The 25,818-nt window shown below is 59.6% G+C and overlaps 2 protein-coding genes across 6 annotated transcripts; one reads left to right on the top strand and one right to left on the bottom strand.

Moving 5' to 3' along the window:
• Window positions 1-24: 24 nt before the first annotated feature.
• Window positions 25-16,369, top strand: PSD (pleckstrin and Sec7 domain containing). 3 transcript variants are annotated; one of them, XM_055299983.1, is made up of 17 exons: window positions 25-298; window positions 2,912-3,648; window positions 3,930-4,032; window positions 4,527-4,893; window positions 5,625-6,065; window positions 7,260-7,454; window positions 7,608-7,688; window positions 7,879-7,991; window positions 8,519-8,577; window positions 8,694-8,783; window positions 12,343-12,386; window positions 13,759-13,949; window positions 14,035-14,105; window positions 14,215-14,372; window positions 14,543-14,687; window positions 14,960-15,103; window positions 15,562-16,369. In XM_055299983.1, the coding sequence occupies exons 1-17, from the start codon at window positions 25-27 to the stop codon at window positions 15,790-15,792; spliced, it is 3,444 nt and encodes a 1,147-aa protein (XP_055155958.1). In that variant the 3' UTR covers window positions 15,793-16,369. The 3 variants fall into 3 exon arrangements, with proteins under 3 accessions (XP_055155958.1, XP_055155960.1, XP_055155959.1); XM_055299984.1 differs by lacking the exon at window positions 25-298 and adding an exon at window positions 1,553-1,661; XM_055299985.1 differs by lacking the exons at window positions 13,759-13,949; window positions 14,960-15,103; window positions 15,562-16,369 and having other exon boundaries at window positions 14,543-14,681.
• A 79-nt stretch (window positions 16,370-16,448) lies between these two features.
• Window positions 16,449-24,235, bottom strand: NFKB2 (nuclear factor kappa B subunit 2). Of its 3 annotated transcripts, none has more exons than XM_055300634.1 (23): window positions 24,159-24,235; window positions 22,776-22,870; window positions 22,418-22,499; window positions 22,263-22,303; window positions 21,899-21,997; window positions 21,668-21,819; window positions 21,329-21,435; window positions 21,076-21,234; window positions 20,681-20,785; window positions 20,479-20,564; window positions 20,232-20,370; window positions 19,865-19,993; window positions 19,529-19,735; window positions 19,309-19,450; window positions 18,786-18,900; window positions 18,480-18,693; window positions 18,160-18,329; window positions 17,930-18,032; window positions 17,642-17,793; window positions 17,445-17,514; window positions 17,072-17,244; window positions 16,840-16,951; window positions 16,449-16,741 (listed from the first exon to the last, which is right to left on the bottom strand). In XM_055300634.1, the coding sequence occupies exons 2-23, from the start codon at window positions 22,794-22,796 to the stop codon at window positions 16,617-16,619; spliced, it is 2,703 nt and encodes a 900-aa protein (XP_055156609.1). In that variant the 5' UTR covers window positions 22,797-22,870; window positions 24,159-24,235; the 3' UTR covers window positions 16,449-16,616. The 3 variants fall into 3 exon arrangements, with proteins under 3 accessions (XP_055156609.1, XP_055156611.1, XP_055156610.1); XM_055300636.1 differs by having other exon boundaries at window positions 16,449-16,738; XM_055300635.1 differs by lacking the exon at window positions 24,159-24,235 and having other exon boundaries at window positions 22,776-23,086.
• Between the last annotated feature and the right edge of the window lie 1,583 nt (window positions 24,236-25,818).

Here is a 25,818-nt window from a genome sequence, read left to right as displayed (position 1 = left end):
GGCTGGGCCCGCTCTGGGGCAGGGATGTGCCACAACTCTAAGCTCAGACTCTGGGCGGCCCTCTCACCGCGTCCGCAGTTCCTGGTTCCGGGGTCCGCTCTGGGGACCCGAGCAGTGCTTTCCCCATCATCCATTGGTGGGGAGGGTGTGAAGGACGCTGAGGGTTACTGCTGTCGCCGAGAGCTGCCCCCTAGCAGGGCTGCGCTCTCCCTTCGTGCAGCCGCTTCTTCATCTCCCTCTGCATCACGAAAACGCTTCCCATCCATTATTTCATCAGGGCTTCGGGCACTTCTGCAAGGTGAGCAGCTCTGTGCTGTTGCTCCATTTTAAAGATGGAACCGAGGCCCTGGAGAGGACGCGTCTTGTCCAGGGTCAAGCGAGTTGCGATAGAAAAGTCAGGCATCCTAGTTTTCCCAGAATCCCTTCCACCCTCCCCCACCCCCCAATGCAGCAAGAAGGGAGAAGCCAGCAGCAGGGAAGGACCAAAGAGAGTTAATTTGGGTGAGGGGCTTGCTTCCTCTTCCTTAGCCTGCTTGGGGAGGGGGTAGGTGGGAGAACCGACCTCCGCTAAGATAGAGCCTTGTAGGCGCGCACCACCTCGGGACGCGCGCCTCCTCCTCCTCCTCGCTTTGTTCGCGCCTCTGCGCCTGCGCAGTGCGACAAATCTGGCGCTGTCCCCTTCAGCACCACGCGGAGCCCGCGCCGCCCCTCCCCGCGGTGAGCCCCGCGCGCCCCCGCCGCGCACGTCCTCGCGCCCCCTGACTGCCAGAACGGACCCCTTCTTCCGAGGTCACCACCTGCATGCCCTGGCGTACCCAAGGAGAGCAGTTGCCATCGTAACTCTGGCAGTGCTTTCCTAAAATAGCTGGGCCCCCTTCTACCTTGGCCAAGGGCACAAGGGTTGCCTGCTCCCCACTTCCTCCACTCCTGGCGTCATCCCGTCTAACATTTTGCCCTCAGATAGGCAGTACACCTAACTCAGACAGCAAGGAAGTTCTTTCTGACGTCTAACATCCCTCCTGCTGCATCCTGGGCGAGTGGTCAGGGTTGGGTCTCCTGGATCCTAAACGCAGAACCTCTTAGGGTTTGGTCTCTCCCCATATCTCTCTCCCATAAGTTGATGGTCTCCTGGATTTAGGGGGCGGGTCCGGTCTACACCCATACGGTGTGCTTGGCGCGGACGCGTGCTCGTGGGGGCGGGAGCGCGTGTGGCATGTAACAGGTCATGTGGCAACCTCCTAGGGACACGCGTGGGGTCTGGAGCGGGATACGCGAGTGCAGCTGGGTCCGGCGTGTGGCTCGGGGGGCGGTGGAGGCAAGGGACGACTGGGGTGGGGCACGTGAGGGTCTTGGGAACAGAACTGGGGGTTCCATACATCCTCCGCCTCGTCAGGGGCGGGTCTCAGGTTGGCGGGAGAGCCCTGCAGGGACCTAGCGTCGGGAAGGGGGGCCAGCCTCCCGGGCTCAAGGCCGGAAAAGGGCGGGGGGTGGGTGGGGGGGATTAGCTCTGCCGGAGCCGCGCGTAGGGGGGAGGGGGAGGGACTGAGAGGCAGGCGGGCCTGGAGCAAGCGGGAGCAAGCGGGAGCCGCGCTGCCTTCACAGCTGAGCTGGGCCCAGCCTCTTCCCCGCCTCTCCTCGGCCCCAGCTCCAGGCGAGCAGCGGTGAGTACTGAGGCAGCTCCTGTCGGAGCTGCAGTGGGGATGCCCTGGGCCCCCATTGAGCTTCAGAAACCTGCCCGGCAGGGTTGCTGCTCCTGACCTCTGCCCCTACCCTGCACTGCCACCAGGGGCCCCTTTACCCCTTTAAGGGTTGGACAAGATCTGTCATTCTTTTAAGAGGGAAGGAGAGACAGGGTCTGGTGCAGCCTTCCCACCCAGAGACAGGTGACTGGTGGGGGTTGGGGGAGAGGGTGTGTGTGTTCCTGCTTAAGTATGTGTGTGAGGTACATCTGTATTTTTGTGTGTGACTAGTAGGTCTCTGTGTCTGAATACGCCTGTGTCTGTGTGCACTGGAGAATGAGGGCCTGTGTGTATATTTGGGTGTCTCTTTGTGTGTTCTTGTTTGATGACAGTATGTGTATAAAATAAGCATGTGCCTTTCCATTACACACATATTTGTTATGACTGTGAGAGTGTATGAGGGTGTGTCTTTGGGCAATGTGTATGTGTGTGTATGTGTGTGTGCCTGGGTCCATGTGTGCTGGAGGTGTTGCCTAGGAATATGTTCAACTGTGTACTGATATTATTTGTCTCTGTGTGTGTGTGTGTATGTATGAGTGTGTATACCTGTATAGAGAACAAGAATGTCCCTTTCCCATTCAGCATGTATACATTAGGAGTAGAGGCCTCAGTTCTCCCCTTCACCATGTGCCTCTCAGCCCCTCATGATCCCTCTATAACATCCCCCTCCATCATCCTGCCTTTCCTTCTAGGAAGCCTAAGTTCTCTCTCACTGAGTAAGGGGCCTCCTTAAGAGAGACTCTGGGGTGGGGGGCATGGCTGTATGATGGTTAAGACTGACTGAGACTCCTGATCCAGAGGGTGGGCTACCAGCCTTCCCCCTCCTCCACCAGAAGTACCTCCAAAATGCTACAGGGACTCTGAACTCACTCAACTTCTGAAATAGCTTCCTTTTTCCTCCCAAGGTGATGCTCACAGCCCCCAGACAGAAGGAAGAGAGCCTGGGGCCCATTAGGGATACAATTCTTTTCTCCTCAGGCCTTCATGGAAGTAGCCCAAGTAGGAGGCCTGATCACTTCTAGCTAGGGGTGGGGTTAATGATGCCACATTCCTAGGATGGGCTAAGCCTCTGGCGCTTAGATGGCCCATCCAGCTTTCCCCTCTCTGTCTCTGCTCTCCTGCCCATCCACCTCCCCTGCAGCTCACCCTCTGCTCCCCTTCCTCTCTTGCAGGCCTGTCCGAAGAGCATGCTGCCCCCTCACTCCCCGCCTGGCCTCGCCATCCCTGCCCCCCCAGCCTGACCCCAGGCCCCAGCATGGCCCAGGGTGCCATGCGCTTCTGCTCGGAGGGCGACTGTGCCATCTCCCCACCACGATGCCCACGCCGCTGGCTCCCCGAAGGCCCAGTGCCACAAAGTCCCCCAGCCAGCATGTATGGCAGCACAGGCTCCCTGCTACGGCGGGTGGCAGGTCCTGGTCCCCGAGGCCGGGAACTGGGACGTGTGACAGCACCCTGTACACCCCTGCGTGGCCCCCCCTCACCCCGTGTTGCTCCCTCACCCTGGGCACCCTCTTCACCTACTGGGCAGCCCCCACCGGGGGCACAGAGCTCTGTGGTCATATTCCGCTTTGTGGAGAAGGCCAGTGTGAGGCCACTAAATGGGCTACCTGCTCCTGGAGGCTTGAGTCGGAGCTGGGACCTGGGTGGGGTCTCTCCTCCCAGGCCCACCCCAGCCCTGGGGCCTGGCTCCAACCGGAAGTTACGGCTAGAGGCATCCACATCAGACCCACTCCCAGCTGGTGGAGGCTCAGCTCTGCCTGACAGACAGGGCCTTATACATGGGCCAGCAGCCCAACCTCAGGTTGGGGCAGATGGCCTTTACTCCTCTCTCCCCAATGGGCTGGGGGGACCCTCTGAGCACCTGGCCAAGCTATTCCCAGGACCTGCTGACAGTGGACTCCTGAACCAGGTAAGTGACCTCCCTTGGGCCCCCTGGAACCCCAGAGCCCCAGCAAAGGGGCAAGGCTTGGCCCCTTGGCAGTTTTGGGCCTGTCTGCTGTTCATGCCAAATTCTTCTACTTCTCCTAAATCTGTCTCTTTCTTGCCCTCCATGTTTGTCCCTGCACCTTGGTACCTCTTTATCTGTCCCTGTGTGGTTTTCTTTCTGTGTTTCGGTCCTGTGTTCTTGTGTCTTTGTATGTATGGTTTTATCTCTGGGTGCTTGTGTCTTTCTCTCCTTCCCTGGCTTAGGGGGACACCTGGTCCTCCCCCCGGGAAGTCTCCTCTCATGCCCAGAGAATTGCTCGAGCCAAATGGGAATTCTTCTATGGCTCCCTGGACCCCCCAAGCTCAGGTAAGATCCTGGACTGAGGCAAAGGGAACAGGGCAGGGCCTTCTCCACAGCAGCTGAGGCACAGTAGGGAGCCTTCCTTTAAATCTCCCCGCAATCCTTTCCTGGGCTCATAAGTTGACTAATGAATCTCCAGGCCTCAAATTTCCCATTTGTGCTAGGATGGAGGGTCAGGGGGATCATGGCTGGGTTGGGCACCTGGAGGAAGCTAGATTGTGGAGAGAGGGGATGGCAGGATATCAAGGGTCATTCTATAAAGGACAAAAGAAGCTGGTCTCCCTCAGGCCCCTTGAAGTTATTTGACAACAATTTGACTTGAAACGAGCTTCACTGGCACCAAGAACAAGCTGAGTTTGTAGCAGGAAGAATGGTGGCTAGACAGTGAAAGAACTTCCTGCCAATAAGAGGCAGCAGGAAAGAGCTCCTTCCTAGAACAGAATCCAGACAGGGAGCTGAGCAGGATAACCTCCTGACCAGGATGCCTATGCACACTGCAGGTGCTAAGCCCCCAGAGCAGGCCCCCCCATCTCCACCTGGGGTGGGCTCAGGGCAGGGCTCTGGGGTGGCTGTGGGGCGAGCAGCCAAGTACTCCGAGACGGACCTGGACATGGTGCCCCTGAGGTGCTACCGCGAGACCGACATCGATGAGGTGCTGGCTGAGCGAGAGGAGGCTGACTCGGCCATCGAGAGTCAGCCCAGCTCTGAAGGCCCACCTGGCACTGCCCGCCCACCTGCCCCACGTCCCAGTCCACGCCTTGGCCCTTATCCCAGCCTGGGCAGTGACAATGAGGACGAGGACGAGGACGAGGCAGGTGGGGAAGAGGATGTGGACGACGAGGTGTTTGAGGCCTCAGAGGGGGCCCGGTGAGTGGGGGAGTGGGACAGGAACATGGCCTGTTCCTTGGAGCTGGCCCAAAGGCAGAGCTGGGGTCAAAGGGACAGGAGGGGAAGATGAGGGTGGGCCTGGGAGGGTCAGGACCAAGCTAGTGGTGTAACAGGGCGATGCAGCTGGAGATTCAGGACAGAGGCCCCAGGCCTAGCAGAATGCTGGGGATGTGGGTGGGGGGCTCTCAGAAAGAGCCCATGGGGTAGGGAGTAGCCAGGACAGAGCAGGAAGGGGGTTCCAGTAAAGAACAGGAGGCAGAGTGAGGGGTCAGAATCAAGCCTGGGGGCATGGGAGCATCAACCCGGATCCTGGATCCTGGCAGGAGAGTGGGGAGTGTGGGGGCTTTCCTCTCCGTCTCACACCCCACTGCAGCTTGGAGCCTCATCTTCTTCTCCTAAGATGTTGCCAGAAATAGAAATGGGATGGCAGGAGGGGAGAGGATCAGGGAGGAGGAGAAAGGGAGATTAGCAGGAAGGAAGAGAGGAAATGATTGGGTGCTAGGGATGGGTAAGGCTGGGGTGCCTCAGGGGGACTGAATAGCTTGGTCAGCCTGTAGTGGGGACTCCCTACCTAGGTGGCTTTTATAGAAGACTAGTGGCCTGTGAGAAGGAGGTGATAATCCCCTTCACAGAGTCATATGAGAATTCAGTAAAATGTTACCCAAGAACTGTCCTTTGGCCCCTGATCCGAGACTCTTCTGCCCCTGCAGGACAGGCACCCGGATGCCCCACCCTGGGCCTCTGAAGTCGCCTGTGCCCTTTCTACCTGGGACCAGCCCCTCAGCTGACGGGCCTGACTCTTTCAGTTGTGTGTTTGAAGCCATCTTGGAGTCACACCGAGCCAAGGGCACCTCCTACACCAGCCTCGCCTCGCTGGAGGCCCTGGCCTCACCTGGCCCAACCCAGAGCCCCTTCTTCACCTTTGAGCTGCCTCCCCAACCCCCTGCTCCCCGGCCTGACCCACCTGCTCCTGCCCCACTTGCACCTCTTGAGCCAGATTCTGGTACCAGCTCCGCTGCTGATGGGCCTTGGACACAGAGAAGGGAAGAAGAGGAGGCACAGACTGGAGCCAAGCAGGCCCCAGGGAGGGAGCCCCCTAGTCCCTGCCACTCAGAGGACAGCTTTGGGCTGGGGGCGGCACCCCTGGGCAGGTGAGTGATTCCTTTGGTTCCTCAGAACTGAGGTCCCCGGGGCCCCAGGTACAGCTGCTCCAAGGGAAAGGGCCTCGGTGCAAAGATGTAGTTTATATTCCTGACCCCTGAAAGAATGGCTAGGGGATGCGGATGTCAGTTTTTCCATGTGGAGGGCTACTACTGGCGGTGATGGGGAGCCCCTCACAGCCTCCTCCCTTGGTCTCACATCCAGTGACTAGTAGAACCATGATTCTAGATTGAAGAGTTCCCAGAGAATGCCCTCTTTTCTTCTCAGGAAGGCCCTTCCTTCCCCAGGCAGAGCCTCTCATCTGGTTAGAAGTCTTGTGACCTTTCCCCACCCCACCTGGATGCTTCTTTCAAAGGTGCAGCCACCAGCCTCTCCCATTGCCTCCCTCCCCTGTCACCTCCCCTTTTCAGGCAGGAGCCTCTCACCCTTCTCCAGGAAGTCCTCTCACCAGTCTAACCTTTCTGCTCTCCCTCTGCCAGCTACCCTCTCAGTCATGAAGCCATGGCAACAGGAGGGGGTGGCCGGGGAGACAGTTGCCTAGCAACCAGGAGTTTCCGGCCTCTGTCTCTGGGGTGACAGGTGGCTTTGCGAGTAGAGCAGCTGGGCGGGAAGGGAAGGGGAGGAGGAGAAAGGGGATGAATGAGGTGCATGCTGACCCCTAGTCCCCTCTACCCCAGAGCCTGCTTCTTTGTGGGTGGAAGAGAAGGACCAAGGAGGAGGCTCCTCTCCCTAAAAGGCCAGAAGGAGAAAGACATAGGGTGGGATGGTGTCCCTGCTGCCCTCAAATCATTGTTTGACCCTACACTGTTCCTCTCTGGCAGCCTATCTATAGCCCACCTTTGCCCATATTCTCAGAGATAGAGGACTATGTTCTCAGTAGGGCCAGCGTGGAGACGGGAAACCTGTGCCTAATAGCGAACTCCATAGGGAGCTTTGGAGAAGCAGTCAAAATTCCCACAGCAGAATGAGGGATGTGGGTTAAATTTGATGTAGGACTACCACAGAGAGATAGTAAGTATGGAATCAGCTGATAGGACCTGTACAGTGTCCTCTGGAGAAAAGAAAAAGGCTTTCCCCATGCCCCAGTCTCGCCCTCTCTGCCTTCTGGGTTTGGAGGCCCAGGAAGGATCCAAATGGCTCCAGAGGGACTGCCTCACCTCTGAGCTGGTGTTCTACCCTGGCAGCGAACCACCGCTGAGCCAGCTGGTGTCCGACTCAGACTCAGAGCTGGACAGCACAGAGCGGCTGGCCCTGGGAAGCACAGACACCTTGTCCAACGGGCAGAAAGCAGACCTGGAGGCTGCACAGCGCCTAGCTAAGAGGCTCTACCGACTAGACGGCTTCAGGAAGGCTGATGTGGCGCGGCACCTGGGCAAGAAGTAAAGCCGCTGGTTGGGACTTCGAAGGGAGGGTTAGGGGGGAGAATGCATCCCGGACGGTCACACCTCCACATCCCCTCTAGCTAACTGCCCCCATCTGGCCCCTTGACCCTTTCTCCTGAGACTCCACCTATCTGTCTGTCCTGCCCACAGCAATGACTTCAGCAAACTTGTGGCTGGCGAGTACCTCAAGTTCTTTGTCTTCACTGGCATGACTCTGGACCAAGCTCTCAGGTGGGTGGTGAGCCTTTGGAGGGTGGCCCCCACTCTCTGGACCTGGTGTGCCTCCTCCGAGCCCCTGTGCCTCTCCTAAGCTGCCCTGATGTCATCCTTCCCAGGCTGGCTGGGCATGGCCAGAAGTTGGGGCTGCCTGGTTAGGGGACCTCGTGTAGGGGTGATGTGCTCCCTCTTCCCTTATCCCCAGGGTGTTTCTGAAGGAGCTGGCCTTAATGGGTGAGACCCAGGAACGGGAGCGGGTGCTGGCCCACTTCTCCCAGAGATACTTCCAGTGCAATCCCGGAGCCCTGTCCTCAGAGGGTGAGGAAGCCAGGGGGCAGGGGTGGTCACTGAGGCAGATGGGCACATGTGTGTGCATAGGTGCAGGAGTGTGTGTGTGGAGGAGTGAATGCATGCACAAGCTTGCAGGCATGTGAGCATGCATGTGTGCAGTGCTGACATGGCTGCATGAGTGTAGAACTGTGGGTGTTTGCTGGTCTATGGTGTGTTGTGAAGAGCAGGTGTGTTTGCATGCCATGGTTTACATACAATGTGATTTGGCTGCACTGGTCAGCATAACTGGCTTGTGCGTAGTGCATACTCACAGAGGCATGCAGGTGTTGGGGATGAGGTACCTTTTAGGGATCTGCTGGAAAAGAGAGATCTTTGGCATGAGGAGGTAGGGTTCACTATGGGGATGTGAAAAAGTATGACTATGTACAAAAGTGTGACTATGGGCCAAAAGGGACAGGAGATGAACTGGAAGGCTCTGGAGGATAGCTGTGGGAACGAGTCCCTGGGAGGTGGCCCTGGGAGATGGCCGAGGCTGAATGTCAACTCTCCCCTAGACGGTGCGCACACGCTGACCTGCGCTCTCATGCTACTCAACACCGATCTCCACGGCCATGTGAGTGGGGGTGGGGGGGGTGCTGGCGGGAGGGAACCCAGAAAACAGACTTCGTCCAGAGACTTCAAGGCCTGGGGCCCAAGGCCCCCCTCACAGGCCTCTGTGCCCTCACTTAGAACATTGGGAAGCGCATGACCTGTGGAGACTTCATCGGAAACCTGGAGGGCCTCAATGAAGGCGGAGACTTCCCCAGGGAGCTGCTCAAGGTGGGGGGGGGGGTGAGGGGAGGAGGGGTAGGGTAGAGGTTGCTGGAGTGGAGGGATGGGGGCCTGTCGGCAGCGTGGAGGTGGAGGAGGTGAGGGGCTTGGAGGCCCCCCCCAGCTCTAGCGCTGGATCCTCTAGTGACTCAGCTCGGGTACCTCCCCCTCCCCCAACCCGCACGCCGGCTCCCCCGGAACATGCGCACTGGCGTGCAGTTGGGGCCGCGCGCAGTGGGGGAGGGGAGGAGGCTCTCAAAAACCAACGATCAGGCGGCCTTGAACCCTGCATTGGCCTTCTTCAGTGCCTCTCCTCCAGTATTCACTGAGGGTGGGAGGGGTCTCAGCGTAGGGCGGGGACACACAGGTGCACTGCTTCCCTCCTCCTGCTCCGCCCCTTACCCCAGGACAGATGGCCACAAAGGCCCTTCTGGTACCAATGCCCAGGAGGGACCCAGAGGTAGAGGGGTCCAAATGGGACAAAAGCTTTTCCAAGGTCTCAAAGCCAGTTACATTCAACCTGGGACTAGACACTGCTCTTCTGACTCCCTTGTTGCCCAGCCCTGCTCTCGGACGCCAACACTTGAGGGGTTTAGCTACACAGGGAGCTACACTGGGACTGGTATGCGTGGGAGGAGAGGGTGTCCCTGTCCTGTAGGTTCACTCTTTTCTCTGATCCGTTGGTTTTATGCTAGGAAGCTTGGACTCACTTGAAACCTCTAGGGTTGGCAAAGGGTTCTCTGGGCCGTCACATGCGTGTGACTGCACAGGAGTGTCTTTGGGTGCGACTGTGAGCTTCGGATGTGTTAGGCTTCCGAGTTTGGGAATATATCAGAGTGGGAGGTGTCCATTGTGAGTTTGGGGTGTCAAAGAATTGAGGTATATGTTTGAGTTGAGTTGCATATATATGCTTTACAGAGTTGGTAAATCAGGGGCTTCGGCTTGGGGTATGTTTGTGCTTTAAGGGGTTACGATACAGTGTGTCTGAGTTGGGGTGCACGTTGGGTGTTTCTGTGTATTAGGGTGTATACTAAAAATTGGCTGATTTATGACATGCATCCATGAATAGGGGTTGCATGAGTTAAAGACTACATTCTGAGGTGTGCATCAGAATTTGCTGTGTCTGCGAGTCGGGGTGAGTGGATTGGTGATCTCGTTAGTTGGGGTTTATGTAAAGTGGGGCGTGCGTACGTGAGTTGGGACATACAGCCTCGGGCGTTCGAGCCACCTTCGGCTGGGTGAGTTATGAGGCTGGTGCGATTCCACGGCTGCCTCCATCCTTTGCCACCCTCCCGCGTGTCCCGTCCTGCCTCGGGGGTGGGGGCAAGCGGCCAAGGGGACGCGTTCCGACCTCCTCTGCCGCTGGTGCCCAGCCCGGACGAGCCGGGAGGGAGCTGCAGACCCCTCAGGGTCCGCCCACCTTGGCAGCCGCGGGCCGAGGGGCTCCCGGCGCCACCGCCGCCGCCCGGGTCGCCGCGCCGCTCCCGGGCCGGCCCCTGAGGCCCCGCCCCCGTGGCGCCGCGCCGCGGGCTCCCGCGCGGTCGGGCGCCTCCATTTTGCGCCGTCCCCGCCCCCAGCCCTCGCCCGCCCTCCCCGTCGGCGGCCCCCTCCCGCTCGCGCCCAGCCGCAGAGCCGCCAGCGCCGCCGCCGCCGCGCGCTCCGTGCGTCGGTGGGAGCCGGGCCGGGCTCGGGCCGGGCCGGGCCGCTCGCGCCGGCTGTCGAGGGAGCCGTCCGCGGGCCGTCCGGGCCGTCCGGGCCGTCCGGGCCGAGGGCGGGCGGGGGCATGGCCGGGGGCCGCGGCGCGCCGGCCGGGCCAGCATGATCGGCGTCAACAGCATCCACAGCAGCGCCGGGCGGCTGCGCTCGCGCTCGCTGTGCTCCGTGCGCTACGGGCGCACCCACCGCGGCGCCGAGACCCTGTGCTACGGCTGGCCGCAGCGCTCGCGCAGTCTCAAGCCGGTGCTCTACACCGACCTGGTGGTCAGCCGCCTGCAGAGCCGCAAGAAGAAGAAGGCGGTGAGGGCGTTGGGGCCGCGGCCCACGCCAGGCTGGGGGGCGGCCGAGGGGGCTGTGGAGGGCGGCGGGGCTGAGGGGGCGGCTTGAGGGAGGCACCGGCCGGACTGAGCGGGGGAAGCCCAGCAGGGACAGAGGCCATGGGTAGCCAGGAGTGGGCTTGGACTGGAGGGGGAAGGGCACAGACCGTCGCATTAGGTGGGCATCTCAGAGCAAAGGGCCTTTGGGTCTTCCAGCTGGGAGCGTGACGGGGCTCACCGATAGGGCTTAGGACTTTGGAAAGAAGACGTGGCTGTGGGCCAAAGAGGGTCCTCCGAGGGGGCGGGGGATGAACTGGAAGGCGCCGACGGGTTGGATCTGGGTGGCCACTTCAACCTCCTGGCCAGAGTTGGAGAGTGAGGGTGTGCTGGGATGTGCCGTGTAGGGGGTGGAGGCTGTGAGATGTACCCACCCCTGGATAGGGTGTGCATGTGTGGGATGCTGGGCTAACCTTGTGGCTGAGTGTGCCAGTGGGCAGTGAGAGAGGCAGTGACTGTGGTATGCTGGTGGTGGGGTGGGGGGCTGTGTCCCATCGCGGAGAAGGCACCGACGTCACCACTGCACCCAGCTCACGCAGGCAGCATCACACGCCACACGCTTAGCCCAACACGCACATGCTGGGGACACACCCACTCACAGACAGGCTGGTGTAATCGCCCCCACAGTGGGAGGTGCAGCTGTGGACTCACACTGCAGGCCACTCCCAAGAAGGGTCCCCTCTGCAACTCCTGGAGCCCATGCCCTACTCTGACCACCCTGCTGCCCCCACAGGTCCCCCATGACAGATGTACAGAGGGGCAGTGACTGCTTCAGGAAGTCACAGGGAGCTTGGGGTGGGCAGGATTTGGAAGCTAAGACTTCTGCCTTTTAGACTAGTGTTCACTCCGCAATCCTGGCATTAGACTTGCTGTGGCTCTCTGGGCTGGGTTAAGTGCTCAGTTTGCCCAGGGATTAGGAGCCATGAGAGTATGTTCTTTGTTAGCCAGAGAGGGAGGTGACAGAGTGAATACCTATTGCTGGGCCTCAGTTTCCCCATATGTTGTATGGGGTTTATCCTATGGAAACAGGGCCAACACACACGACTGGGGAAAGGAGAGCTTCGTGGGATGCTCTTTTCTATTCCTTCCAGGGCTGTGCTTCTCCCACCCAGGATCTGGGTTGGATGACCCCTCAAAATAACAGCAAAGATAATAGCAGCTGCCATTTATTGTGCATCGATCGTATGCCTGGGTGCCCTATGCTGATTGCCTGCCCTACGTTACACACCGTTACTACGTTTGTTCTCCCCATGGATACTTGCCCAAAGTTCTGCAGAAGTGACACAGTATTGTGTCTTCCGTGTCCCAGTTCTGTTTCAGAGCCTGTGTTCTTGCTCATTACACCCCCTGCTGCCCCACACTCCCCATTGTTTCCTCTCCTGAGTTGGGAGGGAGGGCTCTGAGCTCTGGCATTGGGGTACATGGTTTGCCTCCCCCAGGAATGACCCATACCTGTCTGATTTGTTCCTCCCCACCAGGCCTTGTACAGCTCCATCAAGAATGAAAAGCTGCAGTGGGCCATGTGAGTCCTGGGGTTGTGTGGTGAGGGAGCTGGGGTGTGGGGAAGGGGCTGCCCCGAGAGGCTGAGAGTGCTCAGGCAGCCCCTGTGAGTCCAGGCTGGGTTGTGGGGCAGGGTAGGTGGGTGAGGCCATGAGAAGCACTGAGGCTGCCTCACTTCCTTCTTTGGAGATGGCTGCCTGGGCTTGGGGTTCTGTGTCTCTTCTCTAGCTGGGTTGTTATGACAAGCTAGGTTGGGGTGGGTGGCCACTGTCAGCAGGCCTGGGAGAGGAGTGCTGAAACTATAAAGGGAAGGTCCCCTGGCAACTCAAGTGGGAAAGCAGAAGTCTCTGGAAGTAGAGCCCTGACCAATAGCACGAGAGGCCCCTCTCGGGTCCTAGGGAATCCAGAGTATCACAGAACAAGGGACAACGTTGTCTACTCTTGGCAGTCTCAGTGGAAACAGACTCAGAGTTGAATCTTAGAGGAGTCCCAATTAAGGGAGGACCAGTTTCAGCCTTGGGGCCCCCTGTCTGAGGGGCAAAGCCTCATCTAAACAGTCACTACGATCACTCATATTTGCTGGTATCTGCTGGTAGTCCAGGCATGAGTCACTTGGGTTGGGGGCTCCCAACCTGCAGGAGACAAGACCTCAGAGGAGGCAAAGCTCCGGACTGGCGTGCACACTGGGACTTGGGGCAGGCCTTGAAGGAAGGGAAGCATTTGGCGAGAGGGGAGTTAACATCTGGGAGGCAAATAACTATGTGGTGGCTGAAATGAGTGTGGGGTGAGGAGACCAAGAGGAGGCAGGCCTGGCTGGCTGGAGGGTGGAAGGAGAAAGAGACAGTGTTGGCAGGACATAGACTCTACGTGGGAGGTGATAGGGAGCCACTGCAGGTTTTTGATCAACAAAGTGACAGGATAGAACCTCTTTAGATGATAACAGAGCCTGCTGACCAAGAGCTACTCAGCGATCACTAGGAAGCTACTTCTGCCACCATTTAGCCAACAAACTATGTGCAAAGGGTGTTGCTGGGTGTGGTTGAGACCGCTGAGTCAGATGTGCATCTGCCCTTGTGGAGTAGGGTGGGGGGTTGGTGTGTGTGTGCAGAAACAGAGAGGATGGGGACAAAGGGACAGTCATGGCCCTACCGTGCCAAGCTCTAACATGTGAGGAGATGTGCTACCTAGAGGAATCTCACCTGAGCAGGGGGCACAGCTACCCCTAGGGAGATGTGGTGTGAGGTGGGAGATAAGGCTCCAGCAGCCTCGGGTTGAGGGGAGCCACACCCTGTGAGGGGCAGACAAGGGGGTGCTTTCCTGGGTGGGCAGAGGCTAGGGCTGAGGGGGGGTCATGGCTGCAAGGCCAGCCCCCTCTGAGGTGATCACACCTGCAGAGACGAGGAGGAGCTGAGACGCTCTCTGTCTGAGTTGGCCGACCCCAACCCCAAGGTCATCAAGAGGGTCAGCGGGGGCAGTGGCAGCGGCTCCAGCCCTTTCCTGGACCTGACTCCTGAGCCTGGGGCTGCAGTCTACAAGCATGGGGCACTGGTGCGAAAGGTGCACGCAGACCCTGACTGCAGGAAGAGTACGTGGCTGGGTGGGGAGGGTCTTGGGGGATGGAGGGGAGGGGGCCTGTCTCAGGCCCCCTGACCTGTCTTCCCTCCCCCCAGCACCTCGGGGCAAGCGGGGCTGGAAGAGCTTCCACGGGATCCTCAAGGGCATGATCCTCTACCTGCAGAAGGTGCGGGGCCAGCCCAAGGGGTTGGGGTTGAGCTGGCTCAGGGGAGTGTGGGTGGGCTGGGCTAGGCGGGGCAGGGACCATGGCCAGGACAAGATGGGCACCCTTGCAGGAGGAGTATCAGCCCGGGAAGGCCCTATCAGAGGCAGAGCTAAAGAATGCCATCAGCATCCACCACGCACTGGCCACGCGTGCCAGCGACTACAGCAAGAGGCCCCATGTCTTCTACCTGCGCACAGCTGACTGGCGGGTCTTCCTCTTCCAGGCCCCGTGAGTGCCCTCCTCCTGCCATCTGGACTGCTTTGCCCCTTTCCCACAGTGCTCCCTTCCCTTGTCCCTGGATTGCCTCATTTCTTCCCAGGCCACACCCTGAGCCAGGCCAGGCATCCCTGGACAGGAATCCTGGGCCCAGGCTCTAAGCGGCAGTGTGGTCTCCCCAGGAGCCTGGAGCAGATGCAGTCCTGGATTACTCGCATCAATGTGGTGGCTGCCATGTTCTCTGCACCCCCCTTCCCAGCTGCTGTTAGCTCCCAGAGGAAGTTCAGCCGCCCTCTGTTGCCCAGTGCTGCCACCCGCCTCTCCCAGGTACCCCCAGCTCCATCCACTTGGTGCCAGTGGGATGGAGTGGGGCAGGCCCAGCCCGACTGCGGTGTGGGATTATGTAGATGTCCACCACACCAGGACATTGGCCTGGGGCGGGGGTGAATGAAGGCTGAATCATTTCCACTCCACTTATGAAGGTGTTAACCTAGACGTGGTGCTTTGCCTGTCCAAAGGATGGGGCACCTTTTTAAAAAACTTTGCACAAAGGCACTACATGTACTAGTGACCCTGACTGCACTCCTCCTGGCCTCTAGGAGGAGCAGGTGCGGACCCACGAGGCCAAGCTGAAGGCCATGGCAAGCGAGTTGCGAGAGCACCGGGCTGCGCAACTGGGCCGGAAGGCCCGGGGCAAGGAGGCTGACGAGCAGCGGCAGAAGGAGGCCTACCTGGAGTTCGAGGTGAACCTCCCGCCCTATGGCTCCTTTCTCCATCAGGGAGGCTCAGGCTAGTGGTTAAGGGCACAGGCTCTAGGAGGATGGGACCAGCTGGGTGACCTTGGACAGACTGCTTACCCCTCTGAGCCTGTTTCCTTTTCTATGGGCCAGGGATGACATTCCATACCCACTAGGGTAATGAAGTGAGATGAGGTCTGTCAGGTGCTGAAGTGCTCACTTTTCCCAACTAGTCCAGGCTCCAGAAGTATTACCTGTTATAATATGCAGCCTCAAGAGAGCCCAGAGAGGGTAACCAACTTACCAGGGGATCATGTCACAGTCCCTGGAGGCTTTGGGGGCCTCAGAGGTGGGCGAGAACCTGCCATCTCCTAGCCTTTTTTGGCATCCCTCCTTGGTCCAGATGGGGGTGAGATGGGCAGAGGGTGGAGAGCAGGCTCACAGCCACTGCCCCTCTACCTCAGAAATCCCGCTATGGCACATATGCAGCGCTGCTTCGGGTCAAGCTGAAGGCAGGCAGTGAAGAGCTGGATGCAGTAGAGGCAGCACTGGCCCAGGCCGGGAGCACGGAGGATGGACTCCCCCCACCTCACTCCAGTCCCTCCCTACAGGCCAACCCCTCCAGCCAGCCCCGGGCTCAATGTCCTGGCTCAGAGCCTCGCACGGGGGCAAGCAGTGGGCGGTGGAAGCTCTGAGTTGAGGGTAGGAGCGTGGGGGGTTGGCACCTGCTGGGCACCTGCATGACATAGCCCTGCCTGAGCCCGGGCTGGCCTCGGGTCACCCATGAGGGCCCCTTGGCCCAGAGCCCGACCGCGCCGGACGCGGTGTCCGGGGCAGGGCAGGGCTAGGCCATGGGCCTCGGGAGCCTAGGTTAGGGGCCCCTCTGAGACCCCCATTTTGTGATAATGTTTTGCACTTTTTCGTACGAGGGGCGGGAGGCTGGGGGGGGAGGGGCCAGGGCCCTTTGGACTTTTGATGTTTTTGGGGGGGAGGCCTGACGTTTCTGCTTTCTGCTGAGACCACCCCCACCCGACACCAGCAATCCCCCTCCGTCCTGGGGCCTGGCTCAGATAGAGGCCAGGAGTTGGGGCTAAGCTGGTTTTCCCTCCTTCCTTCCTGAGACTCACCCTCTCTCTTTCCAGAGGTGGAGGAAGGGTATCCATGACTAGGTCCCCTACACAGTCGGGGGACAGCACGGCCTTGCTTTCCCTCCTTCAGTGGGTCCTGCCCTTTGTACAGCCTCCACTCCCATTAAAACTGCTCTGGACTTGCTGGCTGTGCCTCCTTCTCCTCTCTCCAGTACCTGGCTTGGGGCCAGGTTAGGCAGATGGTTCCAGGGACAAGAGTCACATCAGGGGTTGCCATAAGTTAGGAAGGGTGCTGTATCCCCTCCCTTTCCCATGAGAATCCTTTATTTGCCCCAACTGAGGGGTGGGCATGGGGTGTTAAATAAGAACTGGAATAGGCAGGGGTGCTGTACAGAGGGGCCCAGGGAGGGGGCTGGTTGGTGGGCAGCAGTTCAGTGCACCTGAGGCTGGGGGTGTCCATGGCAGAGCCCTCCTGGTGGCTCAGGGGGTGAGCCCAGCTTCTCTGCCTCCTGTTCCACCGACTGGCTCCCGTATGCACTATCCTCCTTCACCTCTGCTAGGAGAGTGGGCACAGGGAGGGCGAAGGGAACAGTCAAGGTCTTAGGCCTCCCACCCTCAAGGCCCGGATCTGCCTTCCCGGTAGGACCCCTTTACCTGTGCTGGGCAGCTTGTCTTGGGCCTCAGGGCCCCTCAGCAGCCTCACTCCTTCCTCCAGGCCCATGTCAGACAGGGCGTCCAGCAGGCCTGCCAAGTCCCCACCAGCCAGCTGGAGAGAAGGAAGACGAGTGAGATCAGAGTGGGGTCGGGAGCCCTGGGGCCAAGGGAGCACCTGAGAGCTGAGACAGGAAAGAAGCCAGGCATGGAGCAGGGGCGGGCGCCAGCTGACCTTGTAACTGCGCAGGAGGCTGCCGCTGGGTGAGGCAGTCTTCCGGTATGTGTCCACCAGACTGCGCAGCCCCAGCCGTTCTGCTAGCTCTGCCCAGCTGCCCTGGGCTCCTGGCCCATCTAGCAGATGCTCTAGATTCTGTAGGACTGCATCCTCAAGTGGCAGCTCTGGCCCTGACAGGGACACACACACAGATGTGTCTGTTAGCCCCAGAGATGGACACAGGCAGGCACCTTTCTCTCATGGGACTCTCACAGTCCTGGGGCAGCGGGTGGCAACAGGGAGGGAGCAAGGGAGCCTTCCTTCAGAGGCTCTAAAGAAGAGACCTCTGTGAGCAGGGATTGGGGCCTGGCAGTGGGTGAAGAGATCTCACCTGCAGGGCTGGGTGGGGTCAGGGGAGGTGCCATGGTGTTCTGAGCAGCATTTAGCAGCAAGGTCTTCACCTGGGGAGACAGCCTCAGTTTGATGACCTCCCATCCCAGTCCTCAAGGCCAGGTGCAGCTTCTCGGGGCCCCATCCAGAAGCCCAGGTACCCCATTCCCTGGTGCTTCTAGTTCTCACTAGCCTCACCTTGGTGCTGCGAGTGAGGTCAAGAGGTGTATGGCCCCGGGAGCTGCCTCGGGCGTCCCTCTCAGGTCCCTCAGAATCTGAGTCACTACCAGAGGTAGGGGGCGAAGGCAGTGGGCGCAGGGGCTCCTCATTCTCTGCATGGATATCAGCACCTGGGGAGGGAGGTAGTCGTGAGAAGGTACAATGGGAGCCCACATTAAGAACTGCAAAGTGGGGGTTGGGAGGCACCCCTCTTCCTCCCCCCAACCTTGGGGCATCCCATTCATATGCCCCAAGGATGAGGCTCACCAGCCTTTAGAAGGAGGCGGGTGAGAGTGGGGGATCCCAGTCCCGCTGCCAGGTGTAGGGGTGTGTTTCCCGCAAAGGTGCGGGCATTCACGTTGGCACGGAGCTGTGGGGTGCAAGGGAGTGATTGATCACAGCACCTACTGACCGGCTGGCCGCCCCTACCCATGCATCTTCACCGTCCTTGTTTCTACAACCCTCAGCCCCACCCCGTCAGCAGTCCTCGGTCCCACCTTGGTGACCAGATGTGTGACCAATCCCAGCTCCTCCATCTCTGTGGCTAGATGCAGAGCTGTTCGGCCCCCCTGCCGCTCTGCAGCCTCTACTTCAGCCCCGCTGTCCACCAACAGATCCAGGCACTCGGGGCTTCGGGCACGGACTGCCAGGTGTACTGGATACAGGCCTAGGACACAGATACTCAGCCTATAGCAGCCATCCCCAACATGGCCCCTGACCAGCTGGCCTCAACGCCTCATGTTCACACCAGGCACTTGCCAGGTGCCCTCCCTGGGCTCCACCTTTGCCCCCAGTCTGCAGGGGGTGAAAAACTCACCCTCGAAGTCCGGCATGTGCAACAGTTGGGGCATGGTGGGAACCCCACTGCGCAACAGGGCGCGCAGCAGGTCGGGGGCACTGGTGCCGGCCCGGAGAGCTAGATGCACTGCGGAGTCTCCGTGCCGATCCAGCAGTGCCGGGTCTGCGCCCACCTGCAGCAGGAAGCTCACCACGCTCGTCTGCCCGGTGATCACCGCCAGGTGCAGTGGTGTCTGGGGACGCAGGCAGAATGAGCCAGGTCCGCCCCTGACCTAGGCCCACCTGCCTTCCCACTCCTGCCCCCTCACCAATTGGTGCCCCTCACCTGGTGCAGGTGATTGGTGAGGTTGACAACACCCAGGTGCCGGGCATGGTAGATGACGTGGGCTATTTGCTCGATGACACTGGTCTGCCCATGGATGATGGCCAGGTGCAGCGGCCTGAGGGGTGGGGAGCAAGAATGTAGCCAAGCAAGCCAGGCCACTCAGAGCCTCCACTGCCCTCAAAACGCCCACCGCTTCCACGATCTCTGTCCCTGGGGCTTGTGGAACCCAGACGTCTCCGGAGGCATCGCTGCACCTGAACTGAATCCTTCCGAACACCCAGTGCAGTATATAAGTACTATCATTGTGCTCTTTTAACAGCCTACAAAACTGAAGCGGGGAGCGATCAAGTACCTTGAGCACAACTAGTACGTAGTGAAGCCGGACTTGGAACCGGGTCTCTCCGACTCCACAGCCCTGGCTCAGGCTCCTTCCCCGCCCCGCACCCCACGACCTTCCATCGCGCTCCAAGTCCGGCCTGGCCGTGGGAGCCCGGGTGTCCCTTCCTCCCGCTGGCCCACCTACGTGTCTCCGTTCTCGTCCTGAGCCGTCAGCAGGTGGCGCTGTCCCGCCAGCAGCGCGCGCGCGTCCGCCGTGACGCCGTAGTCGAGCAGGGCTCGGGCGCTGCGCTGCGCCAGGCCGAAAAGGCGCGCGTTGTACTCCCGGGCTGGGGGCGACAGGGGCGTGGGCGCGGGCTCGGTCCCCACCCGCAGCGCCCCGACCGCCCGGATTCAAGAGGCTGTACCTCGCTGCAGCAGCTCCGGGGCCTGCGGTTCGCGCTGGGGGGTGAGGGGGGACGCGCTCGGCTCTGCGGCTTCCTCCCCGGCATCCACGCCAGGCGCCCCGGCGGCCATCTGCGCCCCGCCCCCGCCTCCGGGGTAGCAGCCCAAGGGGGCCGAGCCGGTCGGGTAGGGGCTGTAGGCCAAGGAGGGGAAAAAGCCGAGGCTGCCACCTGCGGATACAGGCCGGGCTGTGGGTAGGAGGCACCAGCCAGGGCTCTCCCTGATTTCTTCCCCCACAACCTCTCTCCCCCTTACCCCTCCCTCCTCCATCCCCCTTCCCGCCACCAGCAGCCCCTCACCTCCTCCTCCAGCTCCTCCATAACCCCCAGCCGAGCCCCCAGAGCCTCCACCCATGTGGGAGCCACCCCCGAAGTGCTGGGAGAAGGTGGGCAAGGCTTTCCTCCGCTTCCGCTGCACCTCCTCCTTGTCTGCGGCCAGAGGGAAACGAGATGTCAAAACCCCAATTCATGCACCAGCCTCAAGAGCTCAGTCCTGAGTTTGGTCATGGCCCTCCCTCAGAAGCCCTCAGGCTGTCTCCTAGGACCACCTCTTCCTGGGACCTTCCCCACTCCTGACTTGACTCATGGGTCCCCTGATCTAGCTTTGGGACACTCCAGCCCAGGCTACTCCCCCCGCCCCCTTCCACCCCCTTCAGCCCAGCTCCACCTTCCACCAGAGGGTAATAGGTGAACTGTTTGGAGTCCGAGACATCCCCCCCACGCTTGCGTTTCAGTTGCAGGAACACAGTTACAGGACGCTCAATCTTCATCTTGTGATAGGGAGGTGTCCGGAACACAATGGCATACTGGGGGGTGGGGGGGCGGAGGAAGACAGAAGGTGTTATTGAGGCCTTGGCCCAGTTCAGCCTCCAGGCCTGGCCCTGGCCCTGGCCCTAGCCCTGGCCCTGGGGTACCTGTTTATGAACATCTGTGGGAGAGAAATCCCCAAAGGCCTGCCATCCATTCTCATCATCTTCGTAGAACCGAACCTCAATGTCATCTATAGGGAAGAGCGAAGCATGGCCATGGCTCCTAATAGAATCTGCAGGGCCTTTTGTCCTAGAGCTGCCCTGGCTCCCCATCTTGATACCCAGCATCCCAGGCTCCCAGGCTCACCTTTCTGCACCTTGTCACAAAGCAGATAAACCTCATCTCCACCCCGCACAGACCCAGCTGTCTTGTCCATTCGAGAAATCTTCAGGTTCGAGGCCCCAGGAGACTCTGTGGGGTGGGATAGCAATTACTTGAGGCAAAATAACAGCCATGGCCCCATTTATGGAATCAGGTGCTTTGTATTATTATTTGAACAACCCTAAGATGTACAAGAACTACTAGTATCTTCATTTCCCCAAATGGAAGCCATACTGGGGAAATGACTTGCTCAAGATCACTTGGTTCATATGTGGCGGGTCAAGTTCAAACCCAGGCCTGTATGACTCCACAGCTTGAGGTTGCCCCCCATGCTCCCTCCGGCACCTAGACCTGGCACCCCAGATGATCAGGATACTCACTGCTGTCATGAATGGGCTGAGAAATAACTGGCTTCAGGGGCAGGGAGAAGGAGCCATCGCTAGCTCGAAGGAAGGCAGAAAAGCGAAGCCTCACGATGCTCAGGTCCATCACCTTCTTCAGCTCCTTGGCCTCTTGCTCCAGCTCCCGCCGCTCAGCCTCTGGGTAGTGGACATACATGTGACCCCTGCACTCCTCCTCCTCCTCTACTCCTTCCATGATCACCTCCCATGACCCCCCCTCCCCCCCCCATACCAGTAAGGCCCTGGGGCCTGGAGCGGAGTCGCTGCCTCTGAAGTTTTTGTATCATAATCTCCATCATGTTCTTCTTGGTCACATGCAGGACGCCCAGGTTGTTAAATCTGGGTGGGGGAGGGGGCGGAGGAGTCAGAAGCTTTGTAGGCAGTTCTTTCCTCCTGAGGCACCCTCTCTACTGCCAGGCCTCAGCTCAGCCCTCATTCCTCCAGGAAGCCTTCCTGGTTTTCACTTGGGGCCTGGGGTTCTGAGGCCAACCTGTCTTTCTCCTTGGTCAGATGCTAAACTCACAGAGGCAGGCTGGGGCCTAGGACTGGGAGGCAATGAGGGGGCACCTACTGGGCAGTCATGTCCTTGGGCCCCACAGACACGGCGCAGACCCCCAGCTCCGAGCATTGCTTGCCCACCAGGCTGTGGGCATGAGCGCGAGGTGGGTCACTGTGCGTTACCAGGTCCACCTCAATCTTGGCTGGTCCCTCGTAGTTACAGATCTGGGAGGGGTGAGGGTTGTCAGTAATGCCCCTGAACACACTGTTAGCCCACCCTCCATCCAGCACCATCCTGACTCACCTTGACTGTGGGATAAGTCTTCCGACCCTTCTCACTGGAAGCCCCTGGCAATCCTCCATGGGAGGGGCCTTCACAGCCATATCGAAATCGGAAGCCTCGCTGAACGTCCCAGGGCAGATTGACAATGTGAACAGGAGGGACCCCTCTTTTCCCCCCAAGCCAGTCACACTCCCAGCCATCAGTGACCACAATTGGCAGTGTCTCTCCTGAACCACAACACCTCCATTGTGATCAGTAGCAGTCAACCATTTCAACCCGAAGTGGCCTCTGTGATCAGTGACCCTCCCCATGGCCACCCAACTACAACTACCCCACTGGCCCCTACAGCCGAAGTCCTCCCCCACCATCCCTTCCATTCACTCACCTGCTTAGGCTGTTCGACTATCACCAAGTAGGGACCATCAGCTGGGGACAAAGGGGCCTTGCTGAGCCAGGATTTCAGGGCCATCCCCCAGTCAGAGGGCACATGCTCCGCCCGCCCCCCTCTCTAGGACAAGGGGAGCTAAGGAACTCACTAACCTGTCTCTGGGGCTGGCTCCTTGGGCTCTGCAATGCACGGGTCAAATTTGAAATCATCATATTCAATCATGCCATCCAGACCCTGGTTTGGAAACAGATTAGGGTGGCAACTGATTCTGAGGCACCCCAGAGCCTTCCACTTCCCAGCCCTGGGTAGCCACTCCCTTTCCTCCCCAGACCCATAAAAAGCTCCTCTTGGAAAAAGTTTGCAGACAGGCAGGCAGACTGACAAGCAGGTTGAGATAATCAGAGGGCATTACAGGTGTAGGGGGGCAGAGGGGACTCCGACAGACAGGCAGACAGACAGACAGACATGGGGGGCAGCCGGCCGGTTTTAGGGCCAGAAGGCGTGACTCACTGGGTCGTAGCAACTTTCCATGTCTCTGGGCTAGGCCCGGCTCTGTCTGGTGGCTCCGGCCAGGTTCTGTTTCCCAGAGTGTTTCAGGCGCCCGCCTTAGGTGGGGGCGGGGGGCAGTGACGGGGGAGGGGGGAGGGAGAGACAGATCAGGACACGAGGGGGGGGGCGAGTGGGACCCAGATTTGGGGGAGGGTCTGATCTCTTCCAGCCACCCGTCCGGGTGTGGCGGGCGAGATCCGGCAGAGAGCGAGATCCGGAGCTGGGCTGGGCAGGGCCGGGGAAGCGGCAGGAAAGTTAGAACAGCTTAGGAAAGTCCCGAAAATACCAGGGGGAGGCGGGGCCGGAGGGGGCGGGCCTGGAAATGACGCCACTGGCCCCGCCCCCGCGGCGGGAGGGGCGCGAGGTCGGCGGCGGCCTCCGAGCTCCCTGCAGCGGCTCCGAGTGCAGAGGGGCAGCCAGACCCAGGGAAGCGCCCCTGGTGATTGGGCCCCCTTCCTCGTCCCAGGGCAGGTGCGGGGGACTGGAGGGCCTTTCAAAGATGGGGGACGCTCTTAGGTCGGGGCGAGGCCCGCCTCCCGCCCCCTCCCCCTCCCCTGTCCTGGAGCAACCTTGGGATTTTCTACCCTGAGGGAGGCCACGGCTGATTCACCCGGGGGCTTTTGGGGGGACATTCCTGCTGTAGGAAGGCCTCCGTTCCGAAGGCCTGTAGGCGGGGGCTCTTCCCAGCGGGGGCCCCCGGGGTTCTGCCCCGAGAACGGACTCTGGGGCCGTGGGGCGGGGGGGAGGAACAGGGTCTCCTTCTTGGGACGGGCTCTTCTGTTGCCTCTCCCCGAAACATCTCAGCAGTCATTGGATTCCCACACCGCACCTGCTCCGGGTGCCCACGCCCCCTGCCCCAGGCCCACAGCCGTGTGTGTCCATCACAGGCATAGTGTGCGTCGTCCCATGTGCTTGCGTGAAAGTCGTGTATGCGTGGTGTCAGTATGCATGTACCAGTGAGCAAGGCTGTGTGCAGGTGAGCGTCTGTGAACTTCTCAGTGTGGACGCGTCTGAGCGTGTTTTGATATGTAAGGGCAAAGGTGAACATAGGAGTTCGTGCGTGAAGGATATGGGTCCAGGCACCTGTGCACGGGTGAGCATGTTTGCGCGTGCGTGTGTGCGAGTCTGAATGCATGGACAGTGCTGTGCACTCGTTCGCATACGCGTAGGTGCACGTATGGGTCCGCGTGTTTTGTTTTGTTTTTTTGTACAAGGATGTCGATGAGTATCCGTACGTCTTGTTCGTGTGCGTCCTGTGTGTGCTTGCATATACCGCTCTCCAGCCCTGAGCCTCGGTTAGTTAAGGGCCCTCCTTCCGCCCTTCCCCGTGTCCCGGCCACTCACCGCGGCGGCGGCTCCGGTTCCGGCTTCTCTCCGGCCCGACCCACCTCGGACGGGTCGCGACACTTCTCCACAGCCACCCAGGCTCCAGCCGGGAAAGCCCCTTTTCCACCCCCGGGAGGGGGGAATTCCCGTGACGTTTCCGTGCGTCACGCCCCGTGCTCTTTTTCATTGGCTTAAAGTTTAACTCCGGACTCGTGCAGCCAATCCGGAGCGACTCACGCACGCCCCTTAGAGGGGAGATACTAGCTCAGGCGGAGGAGTCGGGAGGTAGGATGACGGTCCGCTACTGCTAGGGCTCTGGCAGGGGGACCTGTCGCAGGCTGGATTCGCTGACCGGGCGCCATCTCCCGGCCAGGGGCTCCGGCTCCGGTCTCTTTACCCGCCCCGCCAGCCCCCAGACAGCTGGCAGTCCCTGCTGCTACTCGGCTCATGCTGCGCCTAACTCTTGCCCACTTCTGAAGCCGGGGAACCCCAGGGGGAAGCTGGTGGGCCCCAGGCCTCGGGTCCCCAGCCCGGAGTGGGGCCCCAGCTGCCGGGAAGAGTTGGGGGAAGGAGGAAGGAAGTTGATCTTGCAGTTGGTCCCGGGGCGCCATCTGGCGGCCTCTGGTGGAGGCCCACGGAGACTCGGTAATCCTCTCCTGTTGTCTCAACTCAGTCTCCCTTCGAAGAGACCATCTGAACCTGAAACTTATTGTATAAATGGCAAGGTCACAGAGGGAGACTTCTAGATCTGAGCTCCGGATCTCTGCGCCAGGGAAGGTAAATGAGGTGTTCATCTGGGAGACTCAGATCTTGCTCATCCATCACGGAGATTTGGAGTATTAGAATTGAAAAGGCATCCAAAATCTTACACAGTTCGAACTTCCTCCAGTGTAGGAAATTACCTTTTATAGAGCTTCCAACCCCGCTTGAACACTTTCAGTGGCAACAAGATCAGCACTGGACTTCATAAAATACTGACTCTGAGGCTGAATATCTGTGATAGGTGGAGTTCTGGTAGAACACAGGCTTTTGTTTCAGGTTTTTTTTTTTTTTTAAGATTTTTAATTTACTTATGAGAGAGAGAGAGAGAGAGAGAGGCAGAGACACAGACCGGGGGAGAAGCAGGCTCCATGCAGGGAGCCCAACATGGGATTCGATCCCGAGTCTCCAAGATCAGGCCGTGGGCTGAAGTCGGCCGCTAAACCGTTGAGCCACCTGGGCTGCCCTGTTTCAGATTTTTCAAGCAATTTTCCCGTGACCTTTTTTTTTTTTTAAAGATTTTTTTTTAAAAAGATTTATTTATTTATGATAGAGAGAGAGAGAGAGAGGCAGAGGGAGGGAGAAGCAGGCTCCATGCCGGGAGCCCAACGTGGGACTCGATCCTGGGGCTCCAGGGCTCCAGGATCATGCCCTGGGCCAAAGGCAGGCGCTAAACCGCTGCGCCACCCAGGGATCCCTGCCCTGAATTTTTTTTTTTTTTTTTTTTGCCCTGAATATTTTTAAAGAAGAAAAACTATTATAAAAAATTTTAAGCTTAGGGCACCTGAATGTCTCAATTAAGTGTCTGCCTTCTGCTCAGGTCCTGATCCAGGAGTCCTGGGATCAAGCCCTGCATTGGGCTTCCTGTTCAGCAGGGAGTCTGCTTTTCTTTCTTCCGCTGCCTCCTCACCCCTTTTGT

The sequence above is a fragment of the Nyctereutes procyonoides genome, unplaced genomic scaffold (genome assembly GCF_905146905.1).
Source record: "Nyctereutes procyonoides isolate TBG_1078 unplaced genomic scaffold, NYPRO_anot_genome, whole genome shotgun sequence".
Taxonomy (NCBI): Eukaryota; Metazoa; Chordata; class Mammalia; order Carnivora; family Canidae; genus Nyctereutes; species Nyctereutes procyonoides.
This window is presented reverse-complemented; position numbering and strand designations above follow the sequence as displayed.